Below are 14,936 nucleotides of genomic sequence, written 5' to 3'. Positions count from 1 at the left end.
ATCTCAGGACAGAGGATACCCAAGTGGTCAACAACATATGCAGAGGCCCTTCAGCCTCATCAGGAAACAGGGGAATGCCGAGTAAAACTCCCTGAGATGCCCCTGCACACCAAGTGCACCAAACTTTTATAGCCGAAAACACCCAGCGCCGGTGAACGGTAGGGAACGCCATGTTCCTCCCACTGCTGGGGAAAATCAGTACGACGCTTTGGCAAGAGCCTTGCCTAGTGAAGTCGGACCTGTGCGTGCCCTGTGTTGCTGCAATTCCACTCCTACATGGGACACCTAGACAGCCTCTTGCACGTTCATCCCGGCAGTGCTGCGAGATGGGGAAGCTGCTGCACCAGGCAGGGCCCAGGACAGGAGGCTGGGGAGAGAAAGCAGCGCATCGCTGCCGCCTCCTCGCCTGCCACACTTAGGTTCTTTTTTTATTAAGATTTATTTATTTCTCTGCCCCACCCCCCAATTGTCTGCTCTCTGTGTCCATTTGCTGTGTGTTCTTCTGTGTCCACTCGTATTCTCATCAGGCAGCACTTGGGATCTGTGTCTTTTCTTGTTGCATCGTCTTGCTGTATCAGCTCTCTGTGTGCGTGGCACCACTCCTGGGAGGGCTGCTGTTTCACGCCAGGCACCGGGTGGCTCTCCTTGTGCAGTGGCCAGTCCTTGAGTGGCAGGCACCCTTATGCAGGGACATCCTTGCATGACCCAGCACTCCTTGCATGCACCAACACTGCGTGTGGGCCAGCTCACCACATGAGCCAAGAGGCCCTGGGTATCGAACCCTTAGACCTCCTATATGGTAGGCAGGTACTCTATCTGTTGAGCCACACTTAGGGTCTTATGCAAGCTGGGTTCTAATAGATGAATTTTCTATGGAGAACGGGCAGAAACATATTTTTGTGAGTTCCCAGCTTTGGGGTGATTTGACAGTGCGTATGTAGTTAATGATATTGTCACCAAGCGTTATCTGTTTATTTTTCCTCCTTCTCATTTATTTAGGTATTCTTCTCGTTCTGGCCCTATAGTCCAAACCAGTAGTTTGGGCACAGATTCCCTTTTATTGCCTGGGATACATTTAGGAGTAATGGGAAGAAAAGTGAATTAAGAGACACGAGTCTGCCTACGGCTGGGAGGGGCAGAACAGTGAGGGCTCTAGCGGATGCAGATTAGGTTAGTCCCAGGCCTGTCACTTAGCAGCCATGTGACTCAAGACGCTTACCAAACTTTGTGAGGCTCAGTTTCTGCATCTGTGAAGTGGGTTTGACGAGCTGGTCTTATGGGACTGTTGGAGTGCATGTAGTGTAGCACACTAGGCCCAGGGGCTGCACTGCATTGAGATTTAAAGAATGGCTGCTATTTCTATCATTCATGTGACCCCAGAGGATACTACACACCAGACTCGAAAAAAAAATTTTGTTTTTAATCCAGGAGAAGTCAGAGAATGTGCAGCATTCTAGAACATAGAGAACGGAATCAGCCCAAACTCTGCTTAGCAAGTCCAACTAACATTTTCCCAGGAGATGAAGTCATTTCATGAGAATATGAGGTAGACTTCCCGAGCTAGAGACAATGTAAATCTGCTACAGTGTGTGTCAATGGCTGTGGCAGTTTGAGGCTTTTGTAGTCCCCAGAAAATGATGGTCTCAAATTAATCCATTCCTGTGGCTGTGAACCTACTGGAGGAGGGACCTTTTGAGTAGATTCAGTTAAGGGCCATGTGATTAAATCACTTCCGTAGGGCATGGCCGAGGGTGGGTCTTTTTTTTTTTAATTTACTTTTTACTTCTCTCCCACTTCCCGCCCCAACCACCCCCCCCCCCCAGTTGCCTGCTCTCTGTGTCCATTTGCTGTGTGTTCTTCTGTGTCCGCTTATATTCTGGACATCACCTGTAGTAGGTGGACGCTCTATCCATTGGGCCAAATCCACTGCCCCTACGGTGTTTCTTAATCCTCTTACCCCACGGAGTCCTTTACAAACAGGATGAAGATATTAAAAAGCTGCAGAGAAAGAGAGAGAAAGCCACAGGAGCACAGAGAATGCCATCAGAGCAAGAGGCTGAAATCAACAGAACCCAGGAGAGAGGAAGCCAGAAGCTCAAAGCAATGAGACCTGGAGAAGGAGGGGAGCCCCAGCAGGTGCCTCCGTGTGCTTAGCCAAGTGACCGGAGACTCTGGCGGCCAGTTTTCTGATGATGCCCTCATTTGGACATTTTCATGGGCTCAGAACTCTAAGTTTTTTGTTTTGTTTTGTTCTTTAGGCACCAGGGGCCTGGGATAGACCTCGAAACCTCATACGCAGGAAGCAGGCACTCAATCACTCAGCCACATCAGCTCCCCTGAATTGGACTGATCATTTGTTGTGCTTGTTGTTTGTTTTTAGTTTTTCAGGAGGCACTGGGAACCATAGCCAGGACCTCCCGTGTGGGAGGCGGGCACTCAACGGCTTGAGCCACCTCCAGTCCAAAAGTGGAAGTTTTTAAGTTAATAAATCCCCACTGTAAAAACCAACTATTTCTGGTGTACTGCCTTGGTAGCCTTTAGCAAATGAAAACGATGACCAATAGCGTCCCTCCCTCCCGTCCGCTCTTCCTCTAAACCGCCCATTTTCATTCATTTAACCACCACTAAAAATCTAAACACTTGCTCAGATTTTGCCAAAGGACACACAAGACAGGCGAATCTGCAGCCCCTTTTAATGGAGTGGGCCCCCGCTGCCCAGACCAAGGAAGGGAGCCCTCCCAGTGGCTGCTGTGCACCCCACCTCCGGGAAGCGTCCCCCTTGCGTCCCTGGAACTCTCTGCTCACGATGTGCATACACGCCCGCTGTGCTCACTGTGTTCACCAGCATAGGGGACAGGAACCAGGACCCCTCCCAAGCTGCCACAGGGGGGCTTCTCGGGTTGACCCACCATCCCTCAGTAGCCCTTAAGAGCAGTTTCCACCCCAGGCTTAGCCCGGGAACACGGAGCCTCAGCAGCCCAGTGGCCTCATCCAGCTCACCACAGCACCTAACCACTAACTGCCTCCCAAAGGCCCAGACTGCCCCGTGGGAGGGCACTGCCCACCCCACCCCTTAGTGTTCTCTAGGCCTCGGAGCCGATCTCCCATCTTCCTTTCATGATAGCTGCTCTTAGGCTCTGGAATGCTAGGAGCAGGCGTGCGTCTTCTTTGTCTCAACATGTCCAGTCCTGGCACGAAGCCTCCAAAGGGCACATGCTCAATGGACGTCCGAGGAACAAAAGAGCCAGCTGACAAGAGGTCAAATTCAACAGGGTTTAATCTCTTGCCCATTCGTGAATAAGCTCAGCCAATCCAGGTGTGTATCTTTTAATGTTACAAATGAAAGACTGAAAGGAATAAGGAAATCCAAGAACAGACCAAAAGACTAACAGGAATCAGGGAAGCCTAGGTTGCTCTATCCCGTGATCCTCACAATTGTCCAATGGGGGCCTTGTACGTTTCCAAGCACAACCACAACAGCACCGTGCCATCTTGGTTTGGCTCGCTAAGAAAGATTCAAGGATTTCTCATTTGTTTTTCAAAACCTCAAACTAGTATGTAAAAAGCTGACAAAGGGCAGTAAATGTGTGAGTCATTTCATGCATCAACTTCAACTGCGAATCTAAATGAACAAATCTCTATGCTACTTATGTATACCCGCAACACAAGGAAGCTAGGCGCGGGGCCTGTTCCAGCCAGGGCACTGCTTGCAGCTTCGCAGGCTGGCAGCCCCAGTCAACCTGAGTGAAAACCTGCCTCAGACCTGAGGGTGGCAGGAGCTGCTGGCGGCCTGGCTGGGCTGGGCCTGGGCCATGGCCTTGGCGGTAGCACCAGCCCTGGCCGCAGCGCGGGCTTGGGCCCTCTCTTCCTCGTCCTTCAGAGCCTCTTCGTAATGGGAGTGGAAGGCACTGGGCACGGTATCGTTGACCTTGGCCAAAAACTCTAGCACTTTCATCTTGCTGGTCACAGCGTGGGCCCTGGGGCCCCACAGGAACTCATAGCGTGGAGGGCTGCTCTGAGCCACCTGCCGGTACTCCACGTACTTTTCCCGCACCAAATCTCGGGTGATGAGCTTCCAGGGATCCCCGAAGATGAAGTGCCTCCTCCCCTTGTAGACGCCCAGCAAACTCAGGAACTGCCAGATCTCCTCCTCGGGGGCGCAGTTGCCGTTCAAGAAGATCACCCCCAGGAGCGGCAGCAGGAGGCCGTTCCTCGGCAAGCCCCAGCCGCCGCTCAGATTGGTTTCGCTGGGATCCAGCTTGCTGACCAGGAGGTAGGACTGCGCGCTGGCGTCGTGCTCCTTCAGGTCGAGGCCAAACACCAGCTCCAGGCGCTCAGAGCACATCCTGAGGATCTCCGGAAACTGTTCCTTGTACTTCCTGCGGATGAGCTTCAGCATGTCGGCCTTCAGGATGGGCTGCTTCAGCTTGTACTTGTTCAGCAGGAACTGCAGCACCAAGGCGGCCTTCCTGGAGAGCGGGTCTCGGCGAGAGTGGCGGGTAGCGCCCCACGTCTGGAGGGGGCTGCACGTCTGGGGAGAGCTCCACGTCTGGAGGGAGCGCCACATCTGGGGGGCGCTGCACGTCTGGAAGGAGCCCGTGGCCTCGGGGGAGCCCAGGGCCTCAGGGGAGCTCAGGCCCTCAGGGGAGCCTGGGGCTTCAGGGGAGCCCGTGGCCTCGGGGGAGCCCGGGGCCTCAGGGGACCCCGGGGCCTCAGGGGAGCCCAGGGCCTCAGGGGAGCCCGGGGACTGAGGGACGCCCGGGGACTGAGGAGAGCCCGGGGCCTCGGGGGACCCCGGGGACTGAGGGGAGCCTGGGGCCTCGGGGGAGCTGGGCCTCTCAGCCTCTTCCTCAGCTCTGGGACCAGAGACCACCGCAGCCAGGGTGAGGGGCGACAGGGACCTCGGAGGCTCCTCGGGATGGCCAGCAGCAGGGGAGCTCTGCGGGGACCCCCCAGAAACGGCAGAGGGGGAGGATGGAGCCTCCTCTTTCACCTCCACAGAGGCCTGAGCCCCGTGGGGACCCTGGGTCTCCTCTCGGGCCTGGCGGCATTTCTCCCGGTAGCGGAGCTTACTCTTCTGACTGCGAGGCATGATGGGCCTGGTCAGGGACAGCAGCAGGAGGGAAGGAAGAAGGAAGATGAGGCAGGCCCTGGAGGAGGGAGGACGAGAGGGTGAGAGCCCCTCCGGCAGGGACAGACCCGCAGGGCTTGAAGTCTGGAGGGAATGCGCCGGTGGGACCCTGCAGAGGAAGCTCCAGTGTGCCTGAGGCTCGGCCTGTCTGCCCTGTTGGGGACTTAGGAGGGTGACCACGGGGCTGGCAACGGGGACCCTTGTTTTAGGGTGGGGGAGGGCCCCTTCCTTCCCATCCAGCCCCAGCAGATGGACTGTGGGCAGCTGGGCCCTGCCCACCCTGCTGCTCTCAAGCTGACACCTCTCAGCTTGGGACCCGCCAGAGAGAAGGGAAGGGATGCCCCAGGCCCCACGCGGGCCGCGCTGCCCAGGGCTGACGCTCCGTGGGGCCCCTTCTGCCCTGGGCTCTTGGGTGCCTCGGTAGTCACTCAGGGCCTCCCCTTAGTGCCTCACTTCTTAGACCCCCTGAGGAAGAAGGGAAGGGCGGGGCAGCCCGAGGTCTCTGCGGGGCCTCCGAGGGCGGGCCACAGGGAGGGGTGCGGTGGGTGCCTGCTGCCCTGGGGAGTGCGGTCCCCCACCCTTCAGGGTCATTGCCCTGACTCCCGGCACATGCTGGGAATCCTCAGCTCCTGGTCTGGGGCCCTCCCATCCCAAACAGGTCCTCACCTCCCTGAGACCTCAGAGGAGGAAGGAAGCGCCAGCTGCGCCCGGTCACCCCTGTTCCTGGACTCCCTGGACTGGGAGCAGGGGTTGGACTCCCCAGGCACCCGCTGTCCTGGGATTGGGGCTCCTTTAGTCCTGCCCTCGGGGAGGATCTGGGACTCCTCCTGCAGCCCACCTGAGGCTTCCAGCCTGGGACCATGACCCTCACCTCCCTGAGTGGCCAGGCCTGGAAGTTAGAAGTAAACCCCACTGGCTGTCCCAGCTGGGCTTCCCAGGGCTGCGAGGGGGCAGCACTTTGTGGGGCTGTCTATGCTGGAGGGAGGCCAGGGGGCTCTGCTCATTCTACTCGGAAGCCCTAAGTTGCCTCATCTGGCCACATCTGCTCCTGGCCTCCCAAGGCTGACAGGAGAGGGAGGGATCTGTGGCTCCCACTGTTACGGGCTTGGTGGTCTCCTCAGTCGTCAGCGTCCTCACCTGGCCTCCAGCAAGCTCTGAAAGCCCCCCTTCCGCTGACCTGAGGCTGCCCCCTTCCACCAGGCTCCCCACCTCCCTGAGATGGCCGCGGAGACGTGCGCGAGACTCATCCTGTCCACACGCCCGGGTCTGCCCGGCCGACGGCAGGGGCGGGCTCCGCACAGCCTGCATGGCCACGCTGCCCTCTCCCGCGGGCCTGGTATGGACTAGGCCCCTCCCTCTGCTGATCGGGGCCTCTCTCTCTAGTCCTGGCGCTTCTCATCTCTGGGACGCCTCTGCCCCCGCGAATGAGCGGCACCTCAGCCTGACGGCCTTGGCTCCCAGGGCCAGGAGCAGAGGCAGAGCTTGGTACCTCGTCCTCTGTGCTGGGCTGGGGGATCCCTCATTCCTCATATAGCCTTTCCCCCTTCATCCAGCCAGGGCCTGGGGCTCCCCACTCTGCTCAACTGGGCGTCCAGCCCTTAAACGCAGCCTTGATCTCCGTGAGACCGTCCGGGCTGAAGTCAGGGTCAGGGGAGCCCTTCGACTTCTCGCCGGGTCTCCGAGGACTAAAGCAGAAGAGGGGCTCAGAGCCGCCCTCTCCACTGTGGGGTGGGCGAGTGGCTCCCATTTCCTCACTCAGTGTCCCACTCTGACACCTCATCGGTTCTGGGGCTCCATCCTAGGCTGTCGAGGCCATGCTCCTCGCACCAAGCGTCCCACATCCGGGGCCTTAGAGCCGGAAGTCGGGAACAGCCACACTTCCTGCCAGGGCTGCTTGGGGCCCACGAGGCCCGACGGCAGGGGTGAGGCCTGGGGCACCCACAGTTCCCCAGCAGGTGCTCCCCTCAGCCTTCACTCAAGGTTCTGATCTTGGCCCCGCGTAGGGCATGGAATTCCTCACTACTGAAGGCCTCAGAGGAAGGCCTGCCTCCTGGAGCCCCGAGCGGGGGAAGGCGGGACGCCATGCTGCACGCCATGTTGCACCGCCATTGTCTGGGGCCTGCCAAGCCGAGCAGTAGGGGCCGGGTTCTGGGAAGTCGCCTCCTTAGCACTCACGACCCTCGCCAGGGCCCCAGTTAGGGTCGACGCCCCCTCCCTCTGCAGACTCGGGCGACTCTTCCAAGGCCCACCCTTCCCTGCGGCCTCCAGACAGGAGTCGCCCCCCGGAGAGCGCTGCTGGGGCCGCCCGGGGTCCACCAAAGAGGCAGGACTTTGTGGGTCCCTTTGTTGTGGGTGGGGTGATCCCTTCCCACAATCAGGGTCCTCACCTTGGCACCTGATGCGTCCTGAACCGCCACCCTCCGCTGACGTGAGGCCGCAGTCAGACGCCCCACTTTCTGGACCCTCCCAAGCGGAAGCAGGGGGGCCACATCCGGCTTAGGGGGTTCGGGTCCTCCCAGGGCTGACAGCGGGGACGGGGTTTTGCACAGCGCCCTCTTGTGGACGGGCTCCCTCGTTAGCGCTCAGGGCTCTCATCTGCAGGTCCTTTCGGTCCTCGGTTCCCCCCCCACACACACACACACAGAACTGGGGCCGTTTCCACGAGACTAAGATCCCCCCTTCCTGTAGAAACCATCCAGGGGAAGGATAGGGACAAAGACTCAAGACAGAAGAGGCAGAGCTTAGACCCCGACGTGCCTGTTCCCCTAAGGCAGGAGGGGATGGTGCTCCCCTGACAGCCCTGTCTCGGGCTCTCCAGGCCTGAGAGCTTCCCTTTCCTTTGGGGGGTAAGTCTCCCCACTCCTCCTGCCTGGGGTCCTCATCTACGCTCCTCTCTCTCTCTTTGAAATAAAGGCTTTATTAAAGGGATCTGAACTGGTGGCGCAGTTTATGTAAAGCTGTTGCTTCCACACTTGGGGGGCCCTGCTCCCGTCTCTTTGATGCAAAGCTTCCTGGGAAAGGCCCCATGGCTCCCGACTCTTGACCACTCTCCCTCCTGCCCAGGGTGCAGATGACAGGTTATGTCCCAGGACTGCTGTGAGATGGGCCAGGACAGGAGCGGGGTGGGGTGGGGGGCTAGTGGGGAGAGTCGCCCATCACTGCCTCCCTCCTCACTCCTCACCAGCCAGACTTAGGTTCTACTACAAGTTGGCTTCTAAGAGATCAACTTTCTACAGGGAAGGGGCGGAGCCAGGCGGGTTTGTGAGCCCCGGGCCCTTGGCGGCTGCGTGACACTGTGTAAGGTAGAGGATCATATTGTCACCAAGTAGTAGCTTCCTTTTCCTTATTCATATATCTTCTTGATTGCTCTGGCTGCGGATGCCACAGATCCATTATGGGGTCGTGGGGAGAAGAGTGAGTTAAGAGGCACAAGTCTGCCTCGGCCTGGGAGAAGCGGAATGTTGGATCCAGAGTTTGGTTCTAAATAAGCAATCTTTGGGGCTTATCGTGAAATGCTCCGCTTTTGGTCTTTACATGGCTTTCCTCAGCTTACTTGCTAATTCGAATGCATCACATGCATCACATGCATCAGTGCTTATGGGCTGGGGACCAGGGGCCTTTTCCTCTTGTCTAGTGTGGGGGTTATTTTTTAATGATGGTGAATTATGTCACCACTACTGGGTGCTGCTCATCAGCATACTTTCCCACAGTCGGAGCTCGTACATTGGACAGCTACCTCCCATAGACCCCGGCCTTGATGCAAATGCTCGCACCGTATTTCCCTTCTCAAGCCGCTCACCAGCCTGCAGCCAGGGAGAAGGATATCGAGGTACAGCTGGGAAAATTAGTCCTGGCATGGGAGTGCATATCACTGTTGATGAGTGACTCTGTGCGTCACAAATGGAGGTCGTTTGACAGTTCTATTGGAAGTGGTATATAGGTATGTATTAATAGGTGCTTAAAAGGCAGACTTGATGGGCTAATTCATTCCCTGCTTCTCTTTGGCTACCCATGCTCTAGGCTGTGGTTGTGAGCAAGGGATAACATAGGGTTCCAGAAAGGGAATTTTGTGTTTTCCGCATTGATTCAGGCCCTGAAATAGGCAAAATATAAGTAAGAGAAGGGAGGGAGGGAGGGAGGGAGGAGAGAAGGAAGGAAGGAGGGAGAGAGCAAGAGAAAGAGGAAAGGTTCCTGTGCCTAGAGAACTATATTAGTCTCATGCAGGGGTCAGGAAACTACAGCTCCCAGGTGAAATCCAGCATCTGTTTTTGCAAATACAGATTTATGAGAACACAGCCATATTCAGCAAGTATTTTCGATGGTTGCTTTCTTTGTGCAGGGGCAGATGAGTAGTCGTGGTGGAGACTGGATGGCATTACTTTCTGGCCCTTGACAGAAAATGTTTGTCAACCCCTTTCCTGGGGGAAAACCCAGCATTCATACATCAAAATATAATTCAAGGCAGCATAGGATAAAAGCCAGGACCCTTAGAGAAAGAATCATCGATTGCATGGTGAGACTGAACAGGACGCTGGGCTGATCTGGGTGAGTAGTCCTGCAAGGCTAGTATCATGGGCTCTTGTACTGCCAGTCCCAGGGACACTAGGGGACTTTGCCACTCTAGGTGGCCTGAGCTTGTGTTCACCACACGGGCTACACCAGAAAAGGGATTCCAAGGCCCTCGACCCAGAATGCCTCAGGGAATTTGTAGATGCTCCTAGACGGCACAGAGATGGTACAGGGCCCTAATATGAATTTCATCACAGCAAACCATGTCCTAGGTCAGTGACCACAAACTTAATATGCATAAGAATCACTGAGGGATATGTTAAAGTGCTGATTATGATGAAGTAGGAGTCAGAACTTCTGCATTTCTAATCAGCTGTCAGGTGATGTCAACACAGCTGGTCCAGGGACCACATTTTGAGCACGAGTTCCTCGGTGATTCCCCAAGGGTGGGCATAGGAACATAGACTGTTCCAGCGCACCCTGGAGAGTCAGAGCTAGTTCAGTCCATCTGAGAAGCACTGAGGACCACTGGGCTGTTGTGGAAGGCCGGAAAGGGCAGTGGAGAAAAGCCCTGAGAAGTCAACATTCACGTGTGATCAGCAGCAAAACGCTTGATCTCTTGAACCTGGCTCGGGGGTAAATCAGAAACTCATTTTTATATTATCGAACACAGTTCAGTTCATAGCTGAGGGATAGGAGACCCGTGAGAAATGCGAGGCATCTATTTTGTATGAGAAGCCACTGTTTACCAATATTGTGCCCAATGAATGGAAAGTTCTCTGCCTGGCAGGCTGAAGGACAGTCCTGTGTGGATTGGCCCTTGCCCCCAGCAGAAGGGCCTGATAAACCTCTGTTCACCTCCCCCCATGTCATCTCCATGCCAATGAATCTTCATTCTCCTAAAGGCTATGGCCATTTGGAAACAGAAATCATGCAAGTTTCTTTTCAATTCCTCGTTTGTGAAATGTGAGGGTGTGTCTGGGCATCCTCTGGGGTGTCTTCCAATTCCAACAATCCAATGGTTCTAAGACAATGTTAAGCTTTTTATATTACTGTCTGTGCAGGAATAGAGCTTGCTTTTCTGACACTGTAGGCAGCGTGCTTCGAAAGAGCAGGTCCCAGCTTTCTAATAGGAAATGTCCCCTGGGCTTTGGGTGCGGCTCTAAGCAATTACAATGGACCAACCTTAAATGTCAATTGAGCTTTGTATGCCTGGGTGTCTCTTACTCACAGGTGTTAGTCTGTCCATCTTTCCACCTAACTCAGGAAAACTAGAGATACAGGGTCTAGCACGCGCACAGTGATGAATGATTCACTTTTAGTTATTTGAAGTGTTGACGCTTTTGGAGACCCTTTACAGTTTAACTGTAGTCAGTACGTGCCACACATCGAGGGAGTGGGGTGCATGGCAGGGGAAGTGGTGGGAGATCTGCGGAGAAGAGAACCTTCTTCCGAGATGGCACCATGGAGGTGGTTGCACTCGTGCCCACTTTTGGGGGCCCCTTCCCATGGCTGTCAGTCTGCTGTGTTAGGAATTTGCTGACTGCATCCAACCCTGGGGTTACCTCTTCTCACCTGGGGTGCAGGGAGATTCGACGGCCTCTGTTTGCATCCACTGTGCCTGGGTCACTCCATTGCTCTCAGCCTCCTTCCTTTACAACTTTGAGATTGTGGGCGTCTCTCTTACTCCCTTACCATTGCTGTTGAATATTTTAAATATTCCCAAAGACTTGAGCACTGGCTACGCCAATGAGTGCGCGAACTTCACATAAATCGAATTGGTGACAAAAGGAGAAAGAATTTGTTCCCTGACAATTAGCCCTGTAGGAATAGATGAAACAATTCATGAACTAAATGGCAACTGTCCTCGCTGTCTTTGGAAATTCAACCTTAGAATCTATTACCGTTTCTACATACACACACACACACAGAGTCTCCTAGAGGGTAAGAAAGGAAAGATAGAATGTGGGAAACAAAGGCATGTTGTTTCCATGAAAGCAAGTTACTTCCTTGACCACTGAATCATCCTGTCTCCATAGCTATATGTGCAGGTCCTAAATCTAGCAAGGTGATGTGTATTCTCAGGTGGAATGAGGACTAGGTAGAACGGGACAACCTGGGCAACAAGATTTATGGGTATGTTTTCTCAACAATATAATAGAACATTGTAATTTTGAACTTTGAATTATAATCATAGCACTTGATCCATTGTGTTACACAGATTGAGGTAATGGGAATGGTTAGCTAGAATAGTTGCTGGTTCTCACGATTGCTTGGGGTATATAAAGAAGCCCCTGAGATTCATAAACTTGTCCGATGAGCTTGAGGCGTCAATGCTGTCAGATCCCCTGATCCCAACCTCTCTTTGTCTTTCATTCCCGATAAGCTTCGGGTCCATGACTCCAACATCTGGTGCCCAACGTGGGGCCCGAAGAAATCAGTGAGGCTTCCAAATGAGGAACCGCAGGAAAGACCTCATCGAGGGTCATGTGTGACGTCCAAAGCAGAGTGACTCGAGTCTTCAAGATTAAGTAAGTAACTTTTCCATGAAGTCATCAGGGTAATGGGTAATCAAATGGGACGTGTGGAAGCATATTTGCAAGTTTTAAAAACTTTGTTGAAAGCTAGAGGGGCTCCTGTAAAAAGTTGTGAGTTAATAGAATTATTTGCTTTCATACAAAAGCATTGTTGCTGGCTTCAGCCTCAGGGGCGTAATGTTTTAAATTTAAAACAGTGGAAACCTGTAATGAAATCTTTACGAAGAGCATATCAAAAAAGGGAATTCATTCCATTATCAGTATGGGCCTTATGCCTCCAGATAGTGGCAACCTTAGATCCTTTACAGTCTGAAGAAGGAGAGAAAGATGAAATTACTATATTTTCTAAGCCCATAAGTAAATTTGAAATAAAAGAACATAAATTGGAACAATAACAGGAGCTTGAGGCGAGTGGGGAACCATCAGGTTTTCCCCCTCATCCTGATATTAACCCTTTCATCAACAAAAGCTCAGTGAAGTGTCCTAAAGAAATACCTTCTGTGTATCCAGTACATCCCTCTGCACCTACTGAATTGCCTTCTGTTACTAAGCTTAAGTTAGAAATGTTTTCAGATGTTGCCGATGCTTTGCCTTTTGTTAAACAATTATGATCTGCTTTCCCCATAACATTACATGTGATACCACCAGATACAAAGAATCTGCAAGGGGTGTCAAGTTTTGTCCTGAGCCAAAACCTTTTAAACTACTGAAAGATTTAAAATGGCAAAAATACTAAATAAAGTCCTTATTAGTGAAATCAGGCTTGTAAGTAAACTCTCTGTTAAAGTGTTAACTAAGATAAGGAAACAATTCTGGCAGCAACTCTGCAAACCCCCTGCTGTCTACATGACAGTGTAGCTGTGGGCTAGTGGGAGTTAAGAGTTAAGCCACTGGAAAAAGAGAAAAACATGGCAACATTGGTGTTCTGTTTTATTTCCATGCTAATTCTGATTGGGCCTATTTAACCAAGGTAATTAGTATGAAATTTTTATCAAGGTTTAAAAAGGAATTTTCCGTTTTAAATCAGTAGTTTACTCCGGAACTTCAAGTCTCAGTATAGTCTTACAGAGTAGTAATCCAAAAATATGTGTTAACGGTCTGTCTAAACTGCTAAATTAGAGCTTAACTACATGTATGCTGCTCAAGTTGTCTTAACTGATTGCTGATAACTAATAAAAATGTTTCCAAGTACAAGCTTGCATGTTACAGGCAACATGGATTCCAGAAGAAATATTAAATACAGTAAAATCTATGATGTAAAATAATGGAGAACTTGAAAACAGCTATACCAAAAAAGTAAGAAAGTAAGAATTATGAGTTAATTGTAAACTGTATGTTTCTGTTAATGTGTTGTAATTGTTTTGTGTCTGTCTGTTCGTTCCATGTCAGTGTGTATTATGATACCTCTGGATGGTAATATAAATTAATAAAAATTTTTAAAAGAGCTCTATTCAAATGGCCAAAAATTAAATAAGTGCTTATATTAATACTTCAGTTTAAATATTAATAAGATCTCTACAATGATAAAAATTGTAAGTCTTGATTAACAAAATTACTATAAGTCTTTTCATAAAAAGTTGTTCTTGCCTAGATTGAAATGAGTAGTTTATTTTTCTTCACAGGATAAAATGAAGGATGTAAAACTTAAATGAATATTAAAGAAGGTTAAAAGTTTGTGGGAATGCTGACTGAAATTTAATAAGTTTTTTCTAAAAGGTGTGTTTTGTCCTAAAGTAGGATGGCTAATTTTCATAAACTCTTGGAACTTAAATGCATGTAGCAAGTTATAGAAAGTATTGTGGTAACTTTAAGTAAGGAAATGTGTTCTGTGAAGGTAAAATTTGTCGTAAAATAATTATGGTCTATATGGTTATAAATAATTATAAGAAATTTAACGAAGCATTGTTTAAATTAAAGTGTTTAAATGACTAATTCCAAAAAGCCATTATTAAACAAACCTGAATTAAAAATAATAATAATAATAATAAAAGGTAATTTTATAATAGGAAAACATGTCAGCGGCCAACCTCCCCTGCCACCTTTCTTCTAGGGGACTGTTTCTGATATTGCATGCTACTAAGTATTTAAAGTAAAGAAAAGTTCATTATTTTAACAAGCTTGTTTAGTGTTGATGGTATTACGTTATAACAAGTTTGCTTGATAACTTAGTATGTGGGCTATATGGAATGTGTTTTTATTATTAAGGAAACAGGAGATGATTTTGTCCTAAGATAAAATGATTGATTATTGGGAAAGAGTAGAGTGTGGAACAAAACCTAGGTGAATACTAGAGTGTAGAAGGTTCGTAAAAAAGAAATTTTTTGTGATTAAAGTTAAATAAAATTTGATGGGTCTATCTATAAAATTTTAAAAGGTTTAGTATCAAGTAGTATACTAATGCAAAGTTAAAATTTTGTTCTTTCTCAAAGTCTCTCAAGTCATTAATCTGTTTTGGTAAAAGTTTTTATCCTGAATAATCAGTATACAAAGAAAGTCTGTTTATCAAAATAGCTTCTTGTGCTTTAATCTCATCATTTCCTCGGTGTTCCAAGAGGGAAAAGTTTTATCTCTTTTAAAAGAACATAACATTCAAACCTGCTTTCTCAAATTCAAATCCTGAAAAGTAGCCTTTTATTCCAAACTAATTACAAGAGATTTGTTCTTATACCTTGAAAGAAAAATTAAAGTAATAATTGAGTTCATTTAATATGTTATAAGTTGGATGGAAAGTGTTTAAGTGTTATAAAATTAACAAGTTT

At 50.6% G+C, this 14,936-nt stretch overlaps 1 protein-coding gene across 1 annotated transcript; it reads right to left on the bottom strand.

Annotated features, from left to right (window-relative positions):
- Positions 1 to 3,745: 3,745 nt before the first annotated feature.
- LOC131277262 (melanoma-associated antigen B4-like) lies at positions 3,746 to 6,439 on the bottom strand. The gene is made up of 2 exons (XM_058291975.1): positions 6,309 to 6,439; positions 3,746 to 5,150 (listed from the first exon to the last, which is right to left on the bottom strand). Exons 1-2 carry the CDS (start codon positions 6,437 to 6,439, stop codon positions 3,758 to 3,760), a joined length of 1,524 nt encoding a protein of 507 aa, XP_058147958.1. The 3' UTR covers positions 3,746 to 3,757.
- Positions 6,440 to 14,936: the final 8,497 nt, after the last annotated feature.

Source organism: Dasypus novemcinctus, chromosome X (assembly GCF_030445035.2).
Source record: "Dasypus novemcinctus isolate mDasNov1 chromosome X, mDasNov1.1.hap2, whole genome shotgun sequence".
Lineage (NCBI taxonomy): Eukaryota > Metazoa > Chordata > Mammalia > Cingulata > Dasypodidae > Dasypus > Dasypus novemcinctus.
The sequence above is the reverse complement of the archived record's forward strand: the minus strand, read 5'-3'. Positions and strand labels throughout refer to the sequence as shown.